This window comes from Phyllostomus hastatus, unplaced genomic scaffold (assembly GCF_019186645.2).
Source record: "Phyllostomus hastatus isolate PE091 unplaced genomic scaffold, TTU_PhHast_1.1 phas_contig_58, whole genome shotgun sequence".
Classification (NCBI taxonomy): Eukaryota; Metazoa; Chordata; class Mammalia; order Chiroptera; family Phyllostomidae; genus Phyllostomus; species Phyllostomus hastatus.
The window spans coordinates 17,749,136-17,776,058 of record NW_025333916.1 but is presented as its reverse complement, the minus strand read 5'-3'; the positions used below and the strand labels follow the sequence as shown (position 1 = coordinate 17,776,058).

At 36.9% G+C, this 26,923-nt stretch overlaps 1 protein-coding gene across 3 annotated transcripts in view; it reads right to left on the bottom strand.

Annotated features, from left to right (window-relative positions):
* The window catches only part of HOMER1 (homer scaffold protein 1), a 114,290-nt gene that overhangs the window by 10,245 nt on the left and 77,122 nt on the right, over window positions 1-26,923 (bottom strand). For all 3 annotated transcript variants that reach the window (XM_045847881.1, XM_045847880.1, XM_045847879.1), the window contains exons 6-8: window positions 5,158-5,314; window positions 3,083-3,193; window positions 2,318-2,398 (exon numbers count right to left, since the gene is read on the bottom strand). In XM_045847881.1, coding sequence (XP_045703837.1) covers window positions 2,318-2,398; window positions 3,083-3,193; window positions 5,158-5,314 — 349 coding nt within the window. The remainder of the gene's footprint in view (window positions 1-2,317; window positions 2,399-3,082; window positions 3,194-5,157; window positions 5,315-26,923) is intronic.

Genomic DNA, 26,923 nt, shown 5'->3' with positions numbered 1-26,923 from the left:
GAAATGTTAAAGGGACTTATTTAAGAAAAAGAAGATAAAAAATATGAACCTAAAATGACAACAAACACACAACTATCAACAAATGAACCTAAAAAAATAAGAACAAAAACAAACATGAACTAAGCAAACAACTAGAACAGAAAGAGACTCACAGAAATGGAGATCACATGGAGGGGTATCATCAGGGAGGGGGACAGGGAGAATGGGGGAGAAGGTACAGGGAATAAGTAGCATAAATGGTAGGTACAAAATAGACAGGGGGAGGTTAAGAACAGTATGGGAAATGGAGGAGCCTAAGAGCTTATATGTATGACCCATGGACATGAACTAATTGGGGGGATTGCTAGAGGGACAAAGGTTTACCTTAATTGAGCCTATTATCTTTTTGCATCTATGATAAAATACTTTTGGAATGTCAAATTTCCTTTTTCCAGACCCTTCAAAGCACAGGCATATCACCAGAGAAGGCCCACAAATCCCGCACTGTTATTGTTATGGTGGTAAATGCTGACTGTTAACTATCCTGTACCTATCTGTGTAAAAGAAGTATCTGTCTATCATTTTAATTTTATCCAATCCCACTGCTTCGCTTTCTCCTGCCTCCCTAACCTATTACCAGTGGATTTCATGTAACCCACTTATGCTTCCTCTTTTGATTGTAATGTATAAAATAAGGTGAAAAACTGCCATTTTCCAGAGCATTTTCTTAATCTGTCAAGATTCTCCTTTCTGGTAATTGTTATCAGTTTGGCTCTGATAAACCCACAAAAATTCTCTATAGGACTGAGTGTTTCTTACATTGACACAGGTAAAGAGATCATCATAGCTACCACTTATTCTCAAATATTTCAGGAAAAAATAGTATGAATATATACGGAGTTTCAGAATGATAACACAAAACAAATATGGCAAATTGTTAACATTTGGGGGACGTAGGTGAAAGGTATATGAAAATTCTTTGTATTTATATTCTTGCAACTTTTCTGTAAGTCTGAAATTACTTCAGAATAAAAAATTTAAAAATAAAGAGGGTCATTTCATGTAGTGGTAAGTGCTACAAGGAAAATAAAGCGTGGTAATATTATAGAGTTCTTGGGGTGGGTCAGAGTGGGGACTTGCAGAGTAGAGCTTAAACTGGGAAGGCAGAGAAATTACCATGTGACCCAGTTGAAAACCACTACTTTACACAGATGATTAAAATGTAGAAACATTTAGGCCCTGGCCAGGTAGCTTAGTTAGTTATAGTGTTGTCCCGATACACCGAGGTTGTAGGTTTGATCCCTGGCCAAGGTACATACAAGAATCAACCAATGAATGCATAAATAAGTGGAATCACAGATTGATGTCTCTCTCTTTATAAATAAATTTTTTTAAAAAATAAAAGAAAATGTAGAAACATTTAGTAGGGCAAACCAAAACACATGACCTCATTTTCCAGGTTATTGAATGTCAGTGACAGGAAAGGGAAAAGGAAATATTCCATTTCATGCAAGGAAACTTTTCTTTATGAGGGTTCTGTTTTGTCAGATAATTTGACTGTCTCCATTTAAATATAGGTTAGACTATTAGCCTATCCAAACCTCTGTTTCCTCATTGACTCATATAGATTAAATGCACAATATAAGCAAAGCACTTAGCATAGTGTGTCTGGTACAGACTAATACTCAATAAATGCTGGTCATTCTTATTATAACCTAGGCACTCCTAATTCTGGGTTTTCTCGTCCCATTTATCCTAACCCTTGAGGTTGTTCTTGAGGGTGTAATAAAAGTGTCTGAGTTGGCAGGAGGAGACTGTGGTAATGAATTTTGAAAAATCTTTCTAACCATAGTTGACTACCACTAACACGGAATATATGTATATAAATTAGAAGTGTACTATTTATTCAGAAAAAAGTGAGTAACATTAATTAGATTGAGGAAATAAAAAGAGCACTAACTTGGCTTCCATCAGGGTACAACTATTGCTTTAATTCATACATTAATTCAATGTAAAAAATGAGCGTAATTTCTAAACTGAATGAAATCCATTTGAGAAATTTTCTTAAAATTCAGAATATTTTTATGTTAAAAAGTTGAAATTTTTAAAATAATTTACTAAAGACAATTTATAAATGAAGACCTATGATGATTATAAGCTACCTAGATGGAATTATCAACTAATATTTGAAAAGTCTAAGATTAGACATGAATCAGAAGTCCTGGAACAGAAAAATGACCAAAAACCTACAAAATGGAATTTCAGAAAAAAAGCCATGACATGTGAAAGATGGATGCCTCTCTATGCAAAAATGAATGGAAATTTTATTATGGCTCACCTGTAGTTTCTGCGTCAAAGAGTCTCTCTGTTCCTGGAGTTCTCTGGCATTATCGATTTCTTGTTTTAACCTTTCTATTTCCTAGAAAAAGTAGAGCAATGTCTTTAAGATTTAATCAATATAAAGAAAAAGAAGGCCTCATTTTCCTCTGAAATTACTGTCCCAGTCCTTTAAAAAAATGAGTTAAAGAACATTCCTTTATACTGACTTTTAGAGAGGCGACATTATCTTTTTTTTGATTGCTAAAATGGTCTTTATTAAAATTAAGAAATTTCATCCACCAAAAGTGATCATTACAAGAACGAAAAGTAGTCACAGTGAATTCATCTAGGTATGTTATTTGGTACACAGTAATCTTAAGAAACAAACAATTAGTCTAACTTGATGGCTATGGTATAGCACTGCGGAGAGATAACCTGAACATTTTAAGGCTGTTTCAAGTTTTGTGGGTGTAAGACTTCCCTGGAATGTTAAATCTTTTGACTGAATACCAGAGAAAGCAACAGCTTATAAAATATAACTTCTAATAGTTTTCTGTTGATCATATGAATACATAACTCTCAAGCAGAAGGCAACAAGTGGTATCTCGTTCATAACAATAGAATCAAGGATGGGGGAAATACGAACAAGATTAACATCACTCAAGAAAAAGTTCATGCTAAAAAAACCCCTGCACAACTTTACTTTATTCCATAAAGTACACTGTCTTTAATATTTGTGCATGTATTTTAGCTAGATTACAGGTGAGGGAAAAGTAGCAAGTACCTCTTCCTTCACTTTCAGGGTCTCTTCCAGTTCCTGTATTGTCTGATTTAGTTCTGTCTTCTGGGTATGTACGGCATTTGCTTGGCTACTAACACATTCAAGCTCAGTCACCTAAAATTATATGAGAACACAGGTTAAATGATAAGACAATTTCAAAGGCTTTCTTACTGAAGAGATAATAGGTCCTTTATATGTGAATAATGAATTTTGAATCAAAATATGAAAATTAATTGTGAGAAATAGACGGAAGAATAAATAGAATAGATTGTTTAGAGATGTGAACTTAGAACAAAAAAAAGCAAAAAGAAAATAACTATTTACATGACTTGGTCATAAAAAGGTTAGGAAAATGTAAGTGATTAATGATAGCAGAGAACCCCTATCATGAAAGTCTTTAAAAAGGTCTTCTTAAAATATTTGAAATCATATATAGTCATCTGCCTCCCATCTGTAGCTTTCAAATTAAATTGAAAACTAGCCTTGCAGAAGTGAGAAAATTTTCAAATACAGTTCCAAAACGTAAGAGAATCTGGAAGAAAAGATATGCTTAAAATACAACTGGAATGATTCAATACTAGAATGTCTTCATATTAATAGTGTCTCTATGGCAAAAGACAGTTCTCCCATCAATATGAATTTACTGAGGGCCCAATAGCAACACAACTTTTAATAAGCTCTTCCTATTTTTTGAGAAAACAGAGAAGGGCCTTGTCCCTAAAAGTTATATCATCCCTCGAGTCAAAGAACAGAGTAGTCAACACAAATACACCCACCCCCATCCCAGCTCTTTACACAGAACAGAATCTGTTACATTTTGACTGACTAGAATACAGTAAATTCTATACTACCGAGACAGCAGGTCTCTTTCACATTTTCCAAATATTGAATTAACCATCACATTCTCTCACTTTCTTCCTTTGTACTTATGTTCTAACAGCCTTGTGCAAACCCTTCTCATCCAGACCTAAACAAAAGCAATGCCCGCCAGTGGACTTACTCAGAATCTTTATTTACTTTTGTGGCTTCTCTAAATTGCTAACATTCAGTTTTCATTGTGGCAATTGAATCCACAACCTCTGGTGTACAGAATGATACTCCAGCTAACTGAGTCACCAGGCCAGCGTGTCATAAGCTAATTTTTTTTATTGTGGTAAAAAAACACAATATAAAATTTATCATCTTAACCGTTTCTAAGTATACATTTCAGTAGTAGTTAGTATATTCACGCTGTTGTAACAGATCTCCAGAATAATTTCATCTTGCAAAATGAAAACTCAGTACTCATTATTAAAAACAACCTTTCTCTTTCTCCTCACAAATTAACTTTTACACTTACGGCTGAATATTTCCCTGGGTTTATTACTCTACCTCCTGTCCCTATTCCACTTCTGTCTTCCTTCCCTTGTTATCCTGATCCTATTACACTCCTTGGAGTGAGCTCCATTTCCTATGGTCTGTGGAGCTCACTTCCTTAGCATTCTTAAAAGGACATTAGTGGCATTTGCTTCCCATTGGGTGAATGCGTATGCTTTGAATTTTAAAAATCCGTTATAAGCAATTGTTTGGTCTTCCAATGTTTATGGCATTGGGATTTATGATTTTTATTTTTCTTCTCAGTGTATCTATTGTCAACTTTTATCAGAAATTCTCTTTATTTTTCATGTTTTTTCTTTCTTTAAAAAACAATAAAAATAAAAGCATTACCATTAACTCAGTGAAATTACATGTCAAGTCAGTAACTGTACAAAGAATATATTATTATTACTATTTTATACACGAAAACACTGAGCAGAAAGAGGGAAACAACTTACCAAAGGTCACATAGCTAACAAATGACAGAACAAAAATTTAAAATCAGGTTTTACAGTTCTGAAAGTTGTATACTCTTAATTCTCATTAAACTATGGAAAACATTTTTCTTAACCAATAAACTCACATATAATATAACCCATATACGTTCTGAAAGCCCATGAAAATCTCCAAACAACATCCCTGTGCTGAGCCTACATGTGAATTTCCTCTGATCAAAGATCTTCGCTGGCCCCAAGTCCCACGGACATCAGCCCTGAACTCACCCGCTTGTGCAGACGCTCTGCTTCCTCCTGATACGCAGCAAGTTGCTGTTTCCATTGTTTCACGTTGGCAGTGGACTCCAACAGGGCTGCCGTGAGTTTGGCATTATTTCCTTTGAGGGTAGCCAGTTCAGCCTCCCAATGTTTGCTGATTGCTGAACTAAAAGAAAAGAAAATTCTATCCGTTACACTGAATATTCTTACATTGGATGGATAGTGGTACTCAGTTCTATTATTTGGTTTATAGTCCATGAATATTTCAAAGACAACCCAAGAAGAATAAAAATGCAAATATTTCACTGAACTGTTCCTAGGGAAGAAAACCTAGCAAGTGAAGAAATATAAAAAGTCCCAAAGTGGAAAAGTTCTGTTCACAATGACAGATACAGGCATCTATAGAAGAGTTTCTACTCATTCTCTTTTGAGGAAAGAACATTGTATGCTGAAAAATATCTATAAACAAAACCTAACAATGCACTATATATTTTTAAAAGATTTTATTCATTTATTTTTAGAGAGAGGGGAAGGGAGGGAGAAAGAGAGGGAGAGAAACATCAATGTGTGGTTGCCTCTCAGGTGCCCCCTACTAGGGACCTGGCCCACAACCCAGGCATGTGCCCTGACTGGGAATCTAACCAGTGACCCTTTGGTTTGCAGGCCCACCCTCAATCCACTGAGACACACCAGCCAGGGCTGTACTATACTTTTAAAGAGCATCATAGCCTGAAGTACAATTTCATTCCCTCACATAAAACATATGGGCATGTTTCAACATGTAATACAGTATTTAAAATTACTGTTGATTTATTTCATCTTATTCAGAATTTTTAAATGCCCAAAACACAAAAAATCTACTGCAATAGATTGATTTCGGGTCCTATGACAAGTTAGACCTAGAAACGACTGAGTTCATTTCTGACAGAATTCCAGTGTTACTGATAGAACAAAACTTAAAGCAATCACCCTTTCCCCTACTTAATGTTCTACTTGTTAAGTTACCCAAAGTTAAGTATTTCAACCGAGACGATTTTCTATTACAAAGACAATTCTACTAGCTGGGGAGCCCCCCTCTTGATAATTCCTTTCTTAACTTTATAATGAAGAAAGAATTGCCTCACTTGAAGGAATAAGGTGGTTTCTCTTTCTCATTACTGAACACTTTATTCCTATTAGTGAAATTCTACTGACTTCATCCCTTTAACTATCTAGTGATAATAGCTTTCTTTAATCAGATATTTCATTTTTGATGTCCTTTGCATCACAGAACAAATGTTTTGATGGGCTGATATTTTATAGCAATTTTAATATATATGAGATAAAAGAAAGCACAGTTTCTATCATCAGGACTTCTAAATCTTATCATGAATAATAAGACATATCAGCATTATGAGATCATTCCTGTGTTCTTCTTGCCAAAAATGCAGAACTCATCCCAATTATGAGAAGACATCCTATAAACCCAAACTGAGAGACATTCTACAAAACTGACTGGTACTCTTCAAAAGTGCCAAGAAGAGATAAGACTGAGAAATAGAATGGAGGAAACTAAGAAGGAATAATTAAATGCAATGTTGGATCCTGGATAGGTCCTAGAACAAAAAAAGGGACATTGGTGAAAACTGGTATCTGTGGTTTAGTTAGTAGTATTGTATCAATTTAATTTCCTGGTTGAGATAATTATGCTATGGTTATGGAAGATGGTAACATTAAGGGAATCTGAATGAGAAGTTAGATGGGAATTCTTTGTATATTTTGTAACTTTTTATATGTTTAAAACTACCTTAAAATAAAAAGTAAAAATTTTCTAAACTTCACTGAGAAAATATTATCAGAACATGAAAGAATAGAATCAAACAATTAGTTAAGCTATTAATTTAACAACCCATTTCTATGCTTTAAAATAAAGTTTTTTTTCGTTCTTATTTTGTGGAATGATTTGCCAGATTCAGATTTTCTGAGCAAATCTTGCACTGATTCACCTGCTCTAACTAAATTATAGATTTTTTAAAACTACCTCTCAATTTTTTTGCTACAGAGATGAGTTTTAATTAAATGGGCCCTTCAATCTGACAACAATCTCACTGAATTAATTCAAACATTTGATATGTGCAAATATCAAACACCTTAAAATTAAATAAAAATAATTTTGAATATTTCTTTCTAAAATTCATTTGTAAACAGTTTCACCATTATAAACTAAGATCATCATGTCTTTATAGCAGGTAAAAGAATAAAAAAGAAGGTATTTTGTATTTATTTCTCTAGGGTTTTTTTTTTCAATATGCTATTGGGAGCAAAGTCAATTAAAAAATTAAGAACTCTGCCTACTTAGCAATTGTTGCAATAATTATCTGTATGATCTTTCAACAATCCTTTATGTGTCAGACTAGTCTGTCAACCACTTTGATCTCAGTTCTTGATATGTCAAATAAACAGATTGATCGAGATCTGTAATTTCCAAATGTTAGCCACTAATTGCATGTGGCCCTTTTAATTTAAAGTGCTCAAAATTAAAGTTAAAAATTCAGCTTCTCAGCCCCACTGGGCACATTTCAGGTACTCAACGCTCACACAGAGATACTGCTACCACATTGGACATCAAAGACAGAGAGAACTTTCCAGCATCACACACAGTTCCCCTGGATAGCACTGTCCTACATGATCTCTGCATCTCAGACTGCTTTTTAATTCTATGTGTTATGATGGGTTGAAATGTATCATTTCCCTTGCCCCCCAAATTCACATGTTCAAGTTCTAACCCCAGTATCTTAGGGTATGACTACATTTGTAGATAAAATCTTTTTCTAAAAGAGTTAATTTACTTGTTTTTAGACAGAGGGGAACAGAGGGAGAAGGCGAGGGAGAGAAACATCAATGTGTGATTGCCAGCAACCCTTCGGTTCTCAGGCTGGTGTTTAACCCACTGAACCATACCAGCCAGCACTGGAGATAAAGTCTTAAAAGAGGTAATTTAGGCGTCATTAGAGTGGGCCCTAATCCAATGAGTGGTGTCCTGATAAGAAGAGGAGATCAGGACACAGATAAGTGCAGAGGAAGATTATGAGAAGACACTGGAAGAAGACAGCACCAGCAAGGCAAGGAGAGGCCTCAGAAGAAAAAAACAACTTGTCAACCTCAAGATGGCCTGAGACTTCTAGCCTCCAAACTGTGAGAAAATAAATTTCTATTGTTTAAGCTACTGAGTCTGTGGTATTTGTCAGGGCAGTCTTAGCAAGCAAACTAATACATACAGCTTTAAAAAATCCACACCATGTATCTGTGATATTGTGATTTATAATAAATATGTATTTTGGCCTTTGTCCATGGTTCCTGGCTCACAGCTCCCCAAACCCTTAGGATTTCCTAAGCCATAGGAGTAATGAGAGCATCTTTTGTGACAAAAATAAACAGGGAGCTGGAACTTTAGTGCCACCCCCAGATTTCTGGTAAGGGGGGACAGTCTGAAGACTGAATCAATCACCAATGGCCAATAATGGAATCAACCATGTCTATGTATAACAGACTCCATAAAAACCCATAAGGATAATGTTTGGAAAGCTTTTCCAGGCCCCAAACTCCACAGGGACAGAATCTCAGAGAACCCCTGGATAAGGGGAGTGACTACCACTGTGGGAAAGGCACAGAGTATGGCCAGGATCCTTCTTCGCTACAGGAAAAAAGGTCCTTATGCCACTGGGAGGACAACAAATCTTGTCATCCCTGCCTCCCACACTCCCAGGCACAGGTGAAGACCCGTCACGACCTAGGGAAAAGTAGGAGAATAAAACACCATCACCCATGTGAGAAACAGAAAACACAGTGCTAGTCTCAGACTATTAGAGGTCTCTAACCTTGGGAGATGGGGCAGGAAAGTCCTCAACTGTACAAGGCTGAATTTACCTGCCACTGGGAGAGGAAGAGGATCACGGAGACAGCCTCCTCCCCCCACCCTGGGACACAGGGTCTGCCCAAGGATGAGGGTGGACAAGAAAAACAGAGAACTCTTATCCTGTCCCCTACCACTGAGCTGACAGCAGCCTTCTACTGAAGGAAGGTCAAGAGTGTAATGGCAGATCCCCTCTAAGGTAAAGGTACATAGAAGAGACCAAAAGCTGAGGGTGGAGAAGAAACAATGAGTAAACCGTCTAGCAATCCAACCCTAACTCTAAGCAAAAGCTAATGCTTGAGGAGTTTAAAGCCTGTGTTGTACTCATGGTAACCACAGAAATAACAAATTCCAAATCCAGGTCAACCCTAGTGTAGACTGGCTTAACCCTCACACTGACAGCCTAGCAGAAGAGTCAGGCCCATTTTTAGGAGTAAACAGTATTTAACTTTACTGTAAATGATAAATACCATTTACCTTTATTGAATGCCTTACATTTAACATTCAATAAAAAATTACAGGATACCGAAAAGGAAGGGAAAAAATCTATGTCAAGAGAAAAAGCAATCCAGAGTCGTACTCAGAGATGACACTGACGTCACATACATCGAAAAGGAATGTAAAATAGCTATGTGAAATGTTAAAGGTTTAGATGGAAAAAGAGGACACAGGCATCATCACTGGTGAATTTCAGCGAAAAGATGGAAAATGTAACAGGCAAGTGGAAATGTCAGGAAAAAGCAAAACAAAACATGATAAAAGAGATGAAGAATGCTTGACGTGGCTGCATAAAAGTCAGCGAATTTGAAAACCTGCCAATATAAATTATCCAAATTGAAACACAAAGCAAAAAAAAAAACAATAAAAAAAGAAATAGGGTGTCTATGCTGTGGGACAGAGAATACTGAACTGTCTAATGAGTCTGTGATTGGATTCCCAGAAGAGAGAAGAGGGCAGAAAAAAGCATTTGAACAGCTAATGAGTGAATTTTTTTTTTTAATATGACATTAAACCACAGATCCGAAATGCTCAAAAGCATTAGCATTCTCATCACAAACGAAGCAGTGTGGCAGCAATGAAGCGAGAGTGCTAGGAGAGAACAATTCTCAACCCAGAATTCTACACACAAGGAAAATATCTCTCTAAATGAGGGCAAAATGAAGGGTTTTTCAGACAAACAAAAGCTGTGAAAATTCATTACCAGGAGACATGCACTATAAGAAACATTAAAGTTATTAAGGTGAAAGAATATGATATGATAGAAACTTGAATATCCACAAAGGTATAAAAGTACCTGAAATTATTAAAGATAATTTATAAAAGGCCCAGGGCAATTCAAAGGAGAAAGAATAGTCTTTTTAAACAACTGGTGCTGAAACAACTGAACAACCACGGTTAAAAAAGAAAAGAAAAAAGAATCTTGACTCATATCAAAAATCCTATACAAAAATAAACTAAAAATATAAAACTGTAAAACTTTTGGAAGACCATAGATGAAAATCTTTGTGACCTTTTGTTAGGCACAGATTCTTTAGATATACAACATCAAAAGCATGATTTATTAAACAAAAACTGATAGGAAGGATTTCATAAAAATCAAAAAAATTAAAAGATTCTGGAGTGCAAGGATGGATCAACATATCAAAATCAATGTAATATATAACTGAATAAAAGAAAAAAATGATATCAACTGATGTAGAAAAGGCATTTGACAAAATTCAACACCCTTTTGTGATAAAAACACTCAAATTAGGAATAGAAGAAAACTACCTCAACATAGTGAAAGTCATACATGAAAAGCACACAGCTTACATCAGACTTAAAGGTAAACACTGAAGCATTTCCTGTAAGATCAGATACAAGACGAGGATGCTAGCTTTTGCCACTTTAAATTCAACATAGTACTGAAAGTCCTAGCCAGACCAATTAGTCAATTAAAAGAAATAAGAGGCATCCAAATTGAAAAGGAAGAACTAAAATAATCTGTTTGCATAGGGGATGATCTATATGTAGAAAATGCTAAAGATTTCTCACACACACACACACACACACACACACACACACACACTCAGTTAAAACTGAAAAATGAGCCCTGGCTGGTGTGGCTCAGTGGACTCAGTGCCGGCCTGCAAACCAAAGGGTCTCAGGTTCAATTCCCAGTCAGGGCACATGCCTTGGTTGCAGGCCAGGTCCCCAGTAGGGAGTGCATGAGAGGCAACTGCACATTGATGTTTCTCTACCTTCCCCTCTCTAAAAATAAATAAATAAAATTGGCAAATGAGTCCAGAAATGTTGCAGGATAGAAAATCAGCACACGAAAAAATCAGTTGCAATTCTATACATATTGAACAACGCAAAAAGAAAATTTAAGAAACAATTTCATTTACAATAGCATCAAATAGAATAAACTACTCAAGAATAAATGTAACCACCCTGACTGGTGTAGCTCAGTAGATTGGGCATTGCACAGTGAACTCAAAGGTTGCTGGTTCGCTGGTTCAATTCTTGGTCAGGGCACATGCCTGGGTTGTGGGCCAGATCCCCGGTTGGGGGTGGGCCAGATCGCTCAGTAGGGGGCATGCAAGAGCAACTGATTGATGTTTCTCTCTCACATTGATGTTTCCCTCCCTCTCTTTCTTCTTCCCCTCCCCCCCCAGGAATAAATAAATAAAACCTTAAAAACAAGACAGAGAGAGAAACTTTACCAAGGAAGTGAAAGACTTGTACACTAAAAACTAAAATGTTGCTGAATAAAATGAAAGAAAGCAGAAATAAACAGAAAGGTATACCATGTACATGGATTGGAAAGTTTATATTGTAAAGATGTAATACAACCCAAAGTGATCTACAGATTCAATGTGATCCCTATCTAAATCCCAACAGTTTTTGGGGGAGAAAAAGGAAAGTCCATCCTAAAATGCATATGGCTTCTCAAGGGACTCCGAATAGACAAAATAATTAAGAAAACAATTAAGAAAAATGTTTTCCACAGTTTAATGAAAATTAAGAATATACAACTTTCAGAACTGAAAAACCTAATTTTAAATTCCCACCCTGTCATTTGTTAGCTGCATGACTCGGTATTCCCATCTATAAAACAGGGATAACAATGTACACTCTGTGCAATTACTGAAGGAAGTTCTGTGAGCTGCCTGTTATCTCAGATGTGTTCAGAACTTGTATACAACTTTATAACTCTACATGCTTGGCACACTTTTGTAATTACGAAGAAACAATATTCCTTTCTTTAATCTACAACTCTAGATAGATATCACATTCCTCCCCCATTAGACTAATGTTTAGTAATAATTAATACCTTGGGGTTAATTCTGATTAACCCCAAAATTTTAAGTTAGTATCTTACATTTCAGGAATATTGTGTAAAACATTGGGGTGTTAACTGGGTCCCTTTTTACAGGTACAGTTTTGACAGTTTGACATTAAATAAACAGCTTACAAAGAAACACCTAAATTGTTCAGCCGGGGACACCAGTGAGTCAGAGATATTTTGAAATACCACTATGATCTCATGTCTGAATGCCAGAATAAGGGCAAAATAATTCTTTATTCTCATGACTAGTTGGTAAAATTTCCCTTCAAACAGGACCAGCTGGTTTCCTGTTGGCTCTTCAGACCTAGAAGTCAGCTGAAGGAGTTCAAAAATATTCCAAACACATCATTTGAAAGGTTCCTTAAGCTGGAATTTTACATTTTTTCTTTATCTAAAGTCAAAGTTCTGCAAGGAAGGAGTAAACTTTGTTAAATTAGCTATGTAATATCCAGAAGAGAAAGTGCTTCAAAAGTACCATCTAGCAAGGAGTTAGACTAGCTAATAAAACTGAGAGCCTAGTGAGCGAGCAGTGCACTCACACGCCCTGTGAGGTGAACCCTGCACGCCGACGGTCACTTGCAGAATTTCAGAAGGCTGACTCTCCCCCATGCCTCCAGGAGCCAAGATCCCCCATCGGTCTCTAGAACGGGAGCCCCTTGCATGTACTTCCTAAGCATGTACATGCTTTAATTATATAAAACCGTGAAAAATACCCAGATATGCTTTTGAAAGAGGACTTAAAAATAGACTACAACAGGCTTCCTTCTGGACATCACCCTCAGTGTTGATGGTGAGGTCACTCCCTAACTGTGAGACGCAGAGGGCTGACTCACAAGCCTCTCGCAACACTGCCTTGTCTCACCATCTGCGGGTTGGTTTCTCGCCACTCCCCTCCACACCTGAGAATGCAGAAGCAGCCAACATGGGCTTCAACGCACTCCTGTGCCACTTTCTGGGGTAGGTGCCCTCCTGTCGGCTTGCTGGCCCCAGCCTAGTTCCACTTAGAAACTAATGCTTCCTTCAATAGTTTAGGGTCTAAATTTGTGTTTCTTAATATGATTTCAGTTACTCTTTTAAAGGAAGGAACTACCTTTTAAATGAAAGCAAAGTAACTATGCACTGTTTATAATCAGTATTTTTTTATTAAAAGAACTTCAGTGGGTAGGGATTTCAGGTCCTGCCAGGCAAACAGCCGAGTACACGAAAGGATTTTTTCTCCTAGATATAGCTAAAGGTTTTAATTTGCCTAAATTCTTAACAAGGTGTCTCTCCCAGCCTACTGTAATTTTGGCAACTCTTCTGGTTAACTTTCTTATCCTTGAAGTCCTCTTATCAGATGTTCCCAGTGTTCTGTTCCTTACCCTCCTCGTGGTGCCTGCTTCTAAAGGCCGCCTCCTCTGATGCAGGCTTGCAGCGTGTGCCCTGATAATCCCCCAAGTCTTACTTTCTGGCTCAGATTCCTTCCCTGCCAGCCTCACAATCTATCATCTTTGCACACAGCCTGCATCTCTGGATTAACATACAACATAGATCTGATGGCTAGAGGTAAACAGATAAAGATATATTTGCCGATAATTTTAAAGAGAGTCCCTGTAGTAAACTGGAAATAACTTGGTCGTATTCTGGGAAACATGATGTTTCAAATTGAAGTGGGATTTAAGTACTAAAGCTTTTAATGAACAGTGGCTTGGAAGAAAACCTCAGACACAAGAGGGAGGCAGTTTTTAAAGAAACACTGTTCCACCAATGTTCTGATAGCCATGGTACCGGATTGAAAAAAGTGGAGGTAAGAGTCAAAAAGTCAGTCAGAAGAGCTGGACTCTGAATATTATGAAACTATTAAACACCTTAACTATTAACCTAAACTACTGAACATCTCATTTATCCTACATATGTTACCCGTGCACAAAAGTAGTTCCACATCTATATCTGAGTAAGTCTGAAAAAGCTGTTATAGTTAGTTTAATTGACAATATTTTTTCTGGGTAGTATATAAAATAATAGTGTCTTATCAAAAGCATCTGAAATCAGATAAAATACAGAATTTTACTCTGGTAAAGAAAATGAAACACCATTGAATTTTCTGAGGAAGTTATAAAGTTAATCTGAAACAAATAACTTCGAAATGTGTAACACTTTATCAGTCTATAAATAGAAGTTTCTGAGTTGTGAAGAATCACAGAAATAAAGAACAAATTGACAGTGACCAGAGGGGAGGTGGAGGGGAATAATGGGGAAAGGAGGGGAAGGGTCAAGGAACATGTATAAAGGACCCATGGACAAGGACAATGGTGTGGAGGACTGAATGTGGGAGTGGGGTAGGCAGGGCAGGGGAGAGCAATGGGGGAAAATGGGGACAACTGTCACCAAACAATGGTAAAAAATTTTTTAAAGAATATTGTTGAATATATACATTAAGCAAGAATCATATGTGAACCAGTGGTTAAAAGTACAAGGTCAGGGCCCTGGCCGGGTGGCTCAGCTGGTTGGAGCATTACCCCATACACCAAAGAAGGCTGTGGGTCCAGTCCCTGGTTGCGGCACGTGTCTGGGCTGTGGGTTTGATCCCCCATTGGGGCATGTGCAGGAGGCAACCAATCGATGTTTCCCTCACATTGGTGTTTCTCAATCTGTTTCTCTCTCCTACTCCTCCCTTCCTTTTTCTCTGAAACCGATAAACATATCTTCTGGTGAGTTTTATGAAAACTTAAAAAATATATATGGCCTCAGGTACACCTACAACTAAAACAACATTATATGTCAACTATATCTCAGCTTTTTAAAAACGCATAGACTCAGAAGTCTGTTGACTTGGTTCAAACTGTGGCTCCACCCATTTGCTAGAATGGGACCTTGGGCAGGTCACCTGACCTCATTAGGCCTGTTTCCTCATCTCTAAAAATAGGATTGCTATTAACTATCTCCACCGGGTGACTCTGAGGAATAAACAGCCCATATAAAAGTACCTTTGAAGAAAGCATATAATACATATTCAAATACTAGTACCTTCTAAATACACAAGCAGTAAAGAATCTTGAAAGAATCTTCAGTGAGATATGAAAAAGCTAAGAAGACTTAACATATATTAAGGGAGATATTTTGATTAATGACGTATATAAATAGATGCATTTCAATTAAACCTACATCACATGGGCACTCAGTGGATTCTATCAACATCGTTAGGTACTACAGATGTATTATTTATAATAAGTTTAAATCTTTGCTGTAGACTTTAGAGCAAATTTAGCAAGTTAATGGAATGAGAAAATAAGTAAATGCAAATGATTCTCATAAAAGTGGTAAGGCTGATTTCTGATTGTAAGAGGAGAGAAGGCAAGGTGAAATCTGAATCTAAACTACGTTATGTTTACCTCACAAAAACATACTGCACTTCCAGCAGTTTCCCATTTGATTTTAGAGGGCCCCCCCAAAGTCTAGCATCACCCCACTTTTTACTCACTAAAATGGAGGGACCCATACACCCACTAGGGAGGCCTGCAGAAATCCCCTGGCTCCCACAACTGCTCCCGGCAGCGACAGAAGCGTTTCCCCGTGCTACAGAGTAGCTCTCACTGGAGATGGCTCAGTACTGTAACTCCCCTGGCATGCCCACGGCCAGAGAGGCACAGTGCCTTCCGGGGTCTTGCCTTAAGGTAGCTGTCACCAAGGAAAGGAGATAAAAGATGAAGGAACCACAGGAGGTCCCGATTTCACTTCCGCTTTTTATTCTCGCTGCAGGTCCCTACCCACAATGATCTCAAATGAATAAAGAGATTCCCTTTGAAAATTTACAGTAGCCTATTCTAAGGTAGGAGGTGTGGATATCAACTTCTTGCTCAAAAGATATTCACTGTGAAAGGCTCACACTATTTTAGAGGCATTTAAAACACTTTACTATTAACCATCCTTTCCCTGCATCAGTGAATTTGGAGGGTTGGGTGTGGGACCTAAGGGAGGGGAGTAAAAAGCTATGCTAGTTCATAAGTGAGAACAAATTTATTCACGGTGATATTGTGAATTATATATCTACTACCTTCACACAAGTCAGTATTTGTGTTGTTCACCCTTTAATAAAAACTGACCAGTGACTAAAAACTTTCTTTGGCAATTTATTCAGAGCATGATGTTAGATTATCCTATTGGAGAGATATCTTCAGGGTAACAGCCTTAAACAAGTGAAGAATTAGGTTTCTCATCTCTTATGAATATACATCTATATTTTGCAAAGAGTAAAATCAATTAATTTTAAGCCTGTCCTTTTATTTATAGGGTAAGAGCACTATAATAATTGTAGTTTATTCAAGACAGAAATGAATATTTTTATACGTCCATATCTAGAATTTAATTTTGGAGGCTAAAGTGCCTCTATTTCTTTGCAAAGTAGATCAATTAAGGAAAATCTATCCTAAAAATTGTTTAGCACAATATTTAGCTAAACATTATGGTTAAATATTAGCTGTACTGTTTATAGCTAAAAAATGGTAACATTATAAATAAGATTAGTAAAATGCATTCTCAATATTGATAGAATGTAAAAGATGTTATTAAGGAGATTTTGACAAAACTAAAATTGGGTGGAAATACATGGATAATTTTACAATAAAATCTCTGTTTTCCAATTTCCTGTTAAATTTTTCATTCTTTCAGGAACCAGTTGTAATCAATAATTTGACTGACCATTATTTATACTCAGAATCAAAGAACTTTTGCATTTCACTTTTATAGAGAAGGCCAGAGTCCAAAAACATAACTTCAAACTATTCAAATGTTGGTTAGAGTATGAACAATATTCTACTTGCAACTAGTACTGTCTGTTAGCTGTGGCAGATCATCATTACCAACTTCATTTATTTAATGCATCCATGAGCCTTTTAAGTAATAGGCAAAAGTAAGGTCCTTGATCAAAATGAACTTTAAGGAGGAGGAGATGGTAAGTGAATATAGCTCAGAATTAATAATAGCTTAGTTCACTACTGATTGGTTGGCTACTATCAAGAGGAACTTTTTTGGTCTTCCCCCTAAGGCCTGCCCCATCAGCCTCGATGGAAGCCAAACTCTGTTATAACTCCGAGGACCAACTTCACTGGCCAAGGTGACGAAGGCTGGCTCCAGATTAGTTCAGCAAGGGTCACCACTTTATAGCAGGTGATACACTGAAATCTCTGCCAGCAGGCTACTTGCTTTGTGCTGTTTTCTAGTAATGCTGACAGATTTGAATATATCTATCCCATAAGCTTTATTTCCCTTGATCTAACACCCTCTTTTGTAATATGTGACTTTGAAAGAGTTTTTATCTGTGTGAAGCTACCACATATGAGAGGGAACCAGCCTCTAAAAACACCCTGGACTTATCTTCTGGAGGGCAGGCCCCTTGTAGTATAGGCTTCCCCCCTTAGGTGGGTGTTCTAGGAAGCCATCTGTATCAGTGTACCAGCTGGCATTGTTGTGAGAGGCTGTGTTCAGCTACAGTGAATTCTTTTGAAGATTCAACATGTTTGCCTATTTCATGATGGGTGATTTACAAGTAAACCTGCCCACACTGCACTGAGTGTTCAGCAGTTTTCAACCAAAAACAGCATGACCCTTGTGCCCCATCCTCCCTATTTACCCAATCTCATCCCAAGCAACTTATTTTTTGTCTCCCCAGATGAAGAGAGTCCTCAAAGGGAAGCGTTTGGCTGATGTGGAAGAAACCAAAAACAGCAGAAGCACTAAAAGGCATCAAAATCAACAAGTTCAAAAACTGTTTTGGGCAGTGGCAAAAACATCCCATTAGGTGTATTGCATCAGATAGAGAGCACTTTGGAAGTGAATGAAGTTTAAATGTCACTTACATAAGAATAAATACATAATTTTTTATAAATAAATTCTGGGTTTTTTTGTGGGTCCCCCCTTACATGATATTAAGACCAGTGGGCTTCACTTATACCAAGCTTAAGCAACAAAACTCCTTAACCCAAAATACTAAATCCAAATGCTGTGGCAGGTGGGGACTTTCTGTCTTGCACACAACAGCAACAGAGCTGGGACTTGAACTGAGACTCCTGCCTTAGGGTTTTTCCATCTTAACTGTAATGTCTTTTTTTTTCATGTGCTTGCAATGACTGATGACTTTTTCCCTCACCTTACAACTAGTTAAACTTTATCTCCATGATTATTACTGATTTATAGAGAACAAATCAAAGACCATGTTCAGTGCAGCATTATTTACAATAGCTGATATATATGGGAACAACTTAAGTGTCTGTCAATGGGCAATAAGGATGTGGTATACATACACAAAGGAATGTTATTCAGCCATGAGAAAGAAGAACATCTTGCCATTTGAGATGACATGAACGGTCATTGAGGACATCATGCTAAGTGAAGTCAGCCAGACAGAGAAAAACAAATACTATTTGAGAGCACTTAGATGTGGAATCTAAAAAAGCCAAATCCACAGAAACAGAAACTACAATGTAGGTTACAAGAGGCTAAGGGAAAAGGGATCCAGATGTTGGTCAGAAAGCACAAACTTTCAGCTGTTAGATGAATTCTGGGGATCTAGTGTACAGCATACTGATTATAGTTAACAATACTTGAAATCTGTCAAGACAGTAGATGTTAAACGGTCTTACCACAAAAAAAGAAATGGCAATTATGTGACTTGACATAGGTCTTAGCTAAAGCTATGGTAGTAATCACTCTGCAATATATACATGTATCAAATCAACACATTTTACATCTTAAACTTACAGAATGATTTATGCCAATTACAATATTTTGCCATGTATAATGTGCTCCTATGTGTAACGCACACCCACATTTGTGCGCATTATACACGGAATTACATGGCATGTAACCATTATCCCCATGTACAATGTGCACCCTTATTTTTTCTCTCAAAAATTTGGGCCAAAAAGTATGCACTATGCACAGTAAAATATGGTACCAGTTTATCTCGATAAAGCTGGAATGAAAGACTTAGGAGAAACTGTTGGGAACCACCCTACCTGGTATCAGAAGCTGTAACCCCCACCTAGGCTAAGGTTGAGGGAACGACCTTGGACTGTAAGACACCAAGGAGACAAAGCGTATCTCCCTGGCAGGAGTGCCACTTCTGCTCCTTTTACTTCACCCTGCCTGGCCCCCATTGCTTGGTTGGTTAGCCAATAACGCATTAGGATTCCCCAAGGGGGGATGACCTAAGACAGGCACGATCACATGGGAGGCCCCCAAGGAAGGACTTTGGGGGCTACAGCAAAAGGGGGTGATGGACCCTGGCCCCTCAGCTTTGACATAGCCTGAGTCCTCATTGTCTGAGAGAAAATCTCCTAATCTCTTAGCTGCCTTACTTCCCTTGCTCCACCTAAGCCTGAAACAATGACAAAGGGTGGTGCAGCCCTGTGTTGAAAAGGGCGGGATTGATCAGGCCTAAGAAAGAATATGTAAAGTCCTCTGAGACCTGCTTTGTTTAGAATGCTCTCAATTAAATGATAAGGGTCCAGGGAAGAAGTTAGTTTGTTCCTTAAAGTTTTTTACAGCTCTTTGACCCTGACTCAAAATAGGCCCTCAGACTTCCTTGTCATCTATTGTTTGATCCTTACTTCCTGGCAATGTTTAATGAGCTTTACCTGAATTCTTATGCAAACTAATCCAATAAAAGCCTGCTCAGCGGGAGAACGAGGTGCTTTCCCTTAGGGGTGCTCTCCCCTAGGGAGGGTGGCCATGGCGCTCCCCACTAGAGAGAGTGGCCGTTCCATCCCTATTTCCCCACAGGACTGGGTTGTCTCTGTGTATGTTTTTCTCATGTTTCGATGAGCCATCTGCAGCGTTCCGTGGTCACTGCTGGTCGGTGGCCACGACAAGAAACTGTATGTAAATACAGATCCAGAAAGCTGCAGCTAGTTTCCATGCTTGGTTTCTTCAAGAACTATATTAAAATGACATGATTTGTGGCCACCTTCATAAGCAACTTAAAAATATTAATCTTTTGAGAGTACAGTTAAATTACTCTTTTATATGTGTTTTTCGTAAAAGTGAATAAATTCAAATAGGAAGAAAAACTTAGTTTAGATTCCATTTACTGATATGACTTAACAGTGTTCATAAATGATCATGACAGACAGTGCTAAGTGAAGTTCTGGGTTTCAAACAATCATAAGTACCGCTTCTTTAAAATTTTTAGCAATTGAGAACCATATGACAAATTCTATAAAATTTGGGTATTTATATATCTTGGCTCTTGGGTTCTATTTGAAGAAGAAAGAGAATCAAGTAAGTTCATTTTATATCAGTGCAGTATGATTTGCAATTACAATTTATTTAGTCATGTGATACTAGCTTTTTGGTGATTAGTTAACTAATCAGACTATCAGTTTGTGTAATTTCTGAACTTAATTCAAGCAATCAGTGATATATTAACAGTATTTATTGTCTTTTATGTGTCTAGTATTTTGAGGCATATGACATTTTCCTCATCCTCAAAAGAGCTTCTACTCTAAATGTAAGGAAAAAATCTGATGTAAGGAACCAGTCACCTGATTTAATATTTATTACACACTATGTATCAAGTACCCTACCAGATGATGTGAATTCAAGAGCGAATAAATATGGCTACTGCTCAAAAGCCTTACAAGGTAGTGGAATAGAAATATCTCTAACTTTTTCCATCCCCCTGCGCTCAAAGTTTCATAATGAACAATCCTCTCATTTCTTCCATCCTTGTCTTGCTCTCTAGTTTTTTTCCACTGTCACTAACATGACCCCAGGTGAAGACACTAAATACCTAACTGCTTCAGGGCCAGAGCAGGTGCTCGGGCGGCTCCTTCCCCACTCTCCCAGGCCCGCTTCTATTCTCAGGAAGGACGAGTGATGTGTGACTCCTCAAGGAGGCCCCCTCCTCTTCCATGCAGCCACACCACGACCTGCCCTCTCCCTCTCCTTCTGATCTCCTCCTCCATACTTTCCATGACAGTAATTGTGCAGGCATTTAATTATTTTTCTTGCTCCCCCACTTAAGTTTAAACACCATGAGAACAGAGATGTTTTTCTTGTTCGCTGATATGTCCACAATGCCTGGCACTTGGATGTGTCAAAGAGTGTAAAGGCAAGTACGAGATCAGAGAGTGGTGAAGTAGCCAGGGAGAAAGCTGGGGCTCTCTGGGGCTTCCAGAGCACCCACAAATCACTGCCTCCATCATCATGGATCACTGCCATTCTGCTTATGCAGTCTACTGCCTCACAAAGCTCCTGAGGGCAATCACACTTTACTGTGGCACACAGACAAGCAAGATAAATGAGTTTCAATAAGTGAGTATTAAAATGGGCCTAGCACATGGATAACTGCCAGGAACAGCTGGTCATACTTAGACCACTGATTGCTTTTGTGTGTGGCTCACAGAGATTTTACATATATAACTTGATAAATAATTTCTAAGCCATGTGATTATACATGCACATATTCATGCATATAAAACCACTCCATAAGAAAACTGTGCCTCCCAGCCTTTGAACATGGTTTTAAGAATCATTGGTTTATAGGTTTAACTTTCTTATCTTCAAATAAAACTCTGAATTTACTTTTTGAAATATTCAGGGCCTACTACCATCATTTGCAAAGTCCTTTTGAAGCTATTTGCAAGCATCAACTTGCTCCTCCCAAGAAATGACTTGTTACCAGGCCCCCTCTAGATGTGGTTGAGTTGCCGTACCCTTACACGCAAATCTGAGAACTCTTGGGACAAGTGTTCTAAGTGCTTGCTCATGCCATGACAGTTTCAGCAACATGAAAGTCAGCTCTAAGCAAAAAGAAAACCATTAGCTAGCCAGTTAGTAAACACCCAGGTTGTAGTCTTGACTGTATCACTAGATCAACAGACCGAAGAGCAACGAAAGCATATAATGTCTAAGTTTGCTGTGCTATCCTCATACGAATTATCTAAATATAAGATCCCCTAATAATATTCTTTTGTTTGCAGCTATATAATCAGAAATACTATGACTACACAACACACACACTTGTACATACTAAGTTCTGTTATTTGCCAATTCTGTTGATTCTAAAATCAACATCACCACGTTGACTTAACCTAAATACGTAATAGGTACCCAAATGAATTAAATTCCTGTATACCTAATACTTTTTTGTGAATTTCAACTGCACATTTAAAGAGTCATAACATTTTTTTAAGTTTGGTCTCCAAATGGAGACTTAAGATTTATTTAAGATAAATTAGGGAAAGAATGGGGCAGAGAATCAAAGGGTTAGAGTGAAATTCTAATTCTCTTATCTACAGATTTTGGAAAGATTCCCTAACCTCCTTACATGTCAGTTTTTCTTTCCCTGAAAACTCAGGAAATTGTATCTGTTCTACTTTTCATGAGATAATTACAAAACAAAATCTATAGATTTGTTACTATAAAACTTTACAGATAAAACTATAAAAAATAAAAATTATAAAAACACAGGTGTAAATATACACTCATCTAGGCCTAACCTTTACTGGGTACACTTCCAGCTACACCATACCACCTAATCTTTACAAGAAGTAAAGATAGTGCACAGAGCCCAGCATGCAGAGTTCTAAACTGAAATAAATTGACAGTTATAAAATAAGCTCTTAAGGAAGAAAGATGAATAAGTGGACAAAAATGATCTTTCAATCAGTATCACTGAAGTTTAGTGAATTTCAAAGCAAGGAGTTTCATTCCCTAGCCTTTCTGGGTATAATTCTTTCTTTTTACAATTAGTCTAGAATTTGCATTAGACTGTGAGGTGTCACTCTCAGGTGAGACATCAGCAACACCATTTGAAGTGCTAAATGCCTACACTATTATTTCCAGATATAGCAATATATTACTTAAATTCTTACATCTTACTTTCCCTCAAACCAGTATGTCGGACTTTCTCATTTTTTATTGGTTGATAACATGTTTCAAAGATAGCCACTACAGAGAGCAAATTTCTTTCAGTTTGCTGTTATTTTATACTGCTAAACTCCATTTGAAAGTATATAAGATTTAATATCATTATGGGTTGCAATCCAAAAGTCTACTTATTAGACTGCAGTACAGTCCAGAATTGATCCCATTATAATAATCCATTCAAGGACATTATGATGTGATGTTATCTCCTATGTTAGTGCTCTCATTTCAACTGAATCTATTGTTGAAAAGTAATAACTGATGGATCCCATATTTTGAATCCAGAGTGTCATCTGGAAGGAATTTAAACAATTTGAATTATGTGTGCACATAATACAAAGCACAGGACATAACATTTCTTTTCCCGAATGTTCTATTTAAAGAGATGACTAATTTGACTTAGGTAATAGGTCCCTTTATGCAGCACAGTCAGATATCAATGTTTTTAACTGTTATAAACTTCAGCACTAACTCTCATGCCCAGCCATAGAAGGCAACAAGAAGACATCTCATACATTTCCTGGACTGAAGGCAAGACCACATTAGGATAACCAAGAGAAAGAGCCTTAGATCATTACTCACTCCCCTATTTTACTTAATAGATAAGGAAACCAGGTCAGAGAGATGAAGTGATTTGCCTAAAGCAGACACTACTTGTGGCACAGCCGAAAGAACCCAAGTTCACCTCCTCTATTTTTGAGAGGAATATGATAGTAAGAATGTGCATTATTCTTAGAGACCAACAAAACAATCACAAAACCATTATATTATACACATTTCCTCCCAGGAAACTATCCTCTCTAGAACGGAATCAGGCTCAGGATGCAGTCTATGAACTGTCCTCATAATAAAATGGGCACTTACACAAGACAGCCCTTCTGAGTTTTAAAGAACAGAAAAGTGCAGCTGGTAAGCTAATGACTAATACTGCTAGATTTCTTCAGTGTTTCTGAAGCATATGTTCACCAACTTGAACATTTGCTTTCTATGACAGATTGGTTAGAAGAACACACGTATTAAATTAGATGTAGTCATATTTGGGGAAAAAGAAAGCACTGTTACTCTAGTTCTTTTTTTAAATCAAAAACTGACTTCCTGCTATTACATTCCATTTTGTGTAAAAAAAATTAGTAGGGGCAACAGAAACCACGTTCAGAATTAATTTTCAAAGGAGCTTCATTTTTATTAATGGTTATACATAAAATTTATCAATAATTTTATAATTATCCTCAAATTACTTCAATGTTTACATAGTGTTTTTCTCATTATTATAAGGTTAGATTTTCTAAAATATTATTCTTGCTGTGTATTTAAATATATGAGCATTAAACTGGGTAAAGAATAATATAACATGGACCAATTTACATCAGATCATATCAGCAGTATTAGATCTGAAAGCATGCATAAAATCCTGAAATGAGGCCAAATTGTGAAAGTATTCAAAGTGGAGTAATTCCAAGGACAAACTGAGTTAGCCAAAGAATGGCCCCTTCTGTAGTTCCTACCTCTACACACACGAAATAAGCAAATCAAAAAACCTAAGTGAGTGCATCTTGTGAATGACAGCAGGGAGCAGTATACTCTCTGGTGACGTGAAGGGCGCAAGGGTCACCTAAAGTTTTGTGTCTTTTTTTTAAGCGAGTCATATTAAAAGTTCTCATTTCAAATAATTTCTTGATCCCAACATATTTAACCTAAGACTATGTCCATTCTCATTTTTATAGTGTACAGAAGGAGTTATGAAACAAAACATGTAAATATGGTAAGTTAAAAAATATTTTCTAAATTATTTGTTTACAAATACCAGATTATAAACTTGCATCCCTAAATTCACTTTGAACTGACTTGTCTTTTGATACTGCTACACAGTGAGAACAAAGCAGTCGAAAGCAGACATCTGACAATAATTTTAAAGTCTCACTATGGGAGCCATTATCTGGTAATCTATATACTATATATAAACTCTAATTTGCAAAAATCAAGTTGGTTGATTTATGTGGAACAGAAAATGTTATATAATTACTTCCCATAATGGGTTATAAAAATGAAATTATACAAAGGAAACAAAATTCTGCAGTCTATCAAGAATTTTCCATGCACAAATTTTAACTTATACTTAAAACATTTTTCCTTTATTTAGCATAAGCAGATTTTCTTTCTGACTCTTATCAAATCTCTATTTCTATAGCAACCCTATTTTTAATGAGAATAATACTAAGATTTCACTTCTACCTAATAACTGAGTTTTACTCAGTTTTTATCAAAGTCTGAATTCTGGGCATGTCTACATGCTTGAACCTCATTTCAAGATTTTCATTTTTTCTTTAAATTATATCTATTTCATTGTATTTTTAATTTTTGAATATTTTTCATTTTTTATTCATTAGCATTTGATGAGTTGAGTTACCTTTAATCTAAGAAAAATCAATAATTAAATCTCAACTAAATGAAAGGGGAAACCAGACACTTTTACTTTAGCTTTTCTTTAATTATAATTGTATAAAAGCTTAGTTGGAAAAAGATCAATGCAACATTTCATACAATTAAATTATTTACAAGGATGCTTATTAATAAATCAAATATAACTTCATTATCTTACTTCCATTTTAACACACCTAAAATCCATTCATAGCTGTAGGAAAGCACTTGCAAATATCAAAATAAACAGAATCTTATGATTATATAAACTATCAGCACAGAGACAGGCATGAGTTACTAACGCTACGCTTTTCTTAGAAGCATGTAAAATGCGCCCACAACAACCTGTGAGGCGGGGAGTGGGTGTTCTCACGGCCGAGACATGAGGGTGAGATTGCATGTAGGAGAATGGCCACAGTAAGTTTTAAAAGAAATGGCATCTATGAACCAGCTCTACCTTGAAGTCCAGGAAACTTAGGTTGCTTACTTTTTCACTATCTTTATCAGGAACAATAGCTATTTTGATTTTCAAGAAACAAAGTTTTCTTCATCAAGGGCTTTAAAGTCTTCTGGAAATTAGGTGGAACACTATAATAATGGTACTTGCCAAGGTAACAAAGGACGAAATGCAAGAACACCTTCTTCTTCTGCGATACCGTGAACACCACACAGGCGGACACAGGCGCTCACGGTTAAGTATCTTCTTCACATAGGCGGACACAGGCGCTCACGGTTAAGTATCTTCTTTACAGGGATTACTTCTTTTGATTCTTCCAAGTTAAAACTGTGATGACGGGGTCTTTCTAAACTGTCATGTTTCTTCCATGCTAGTTCCTCTCTCTCGGTCAGGAACTACTTGAATCTGTTCAATTAGGATAAACTGCAGGTCCTCTTCTTCCATGGGAAATGGTGACGCCATTAAGTTCCAGAACTAAACGTGGTTGCAAAAGTCATCTACCAGGGAAAACTGGTTGTCTTCACAGTAGGAAAAAAATCCAACTTGGAGAACTGATCTTTTCTGACTTAAAAAAAAACAAAAACAAAAACAAACTATCCAGTAGGTATCAGGATGTAAGAAGTAAGGAATCCAGCTTTTTCCATTGAAAAAAAAGTTCAAACACTGTTTTGAAGTGGAAAGCTGGGGTAAGGGAAGGGAGTCTATTTAGGTATGTGATTGTTCTTTATTATTTCATTATTTCTGATGAAGATACCTTTCTCTCTCTCTCAAA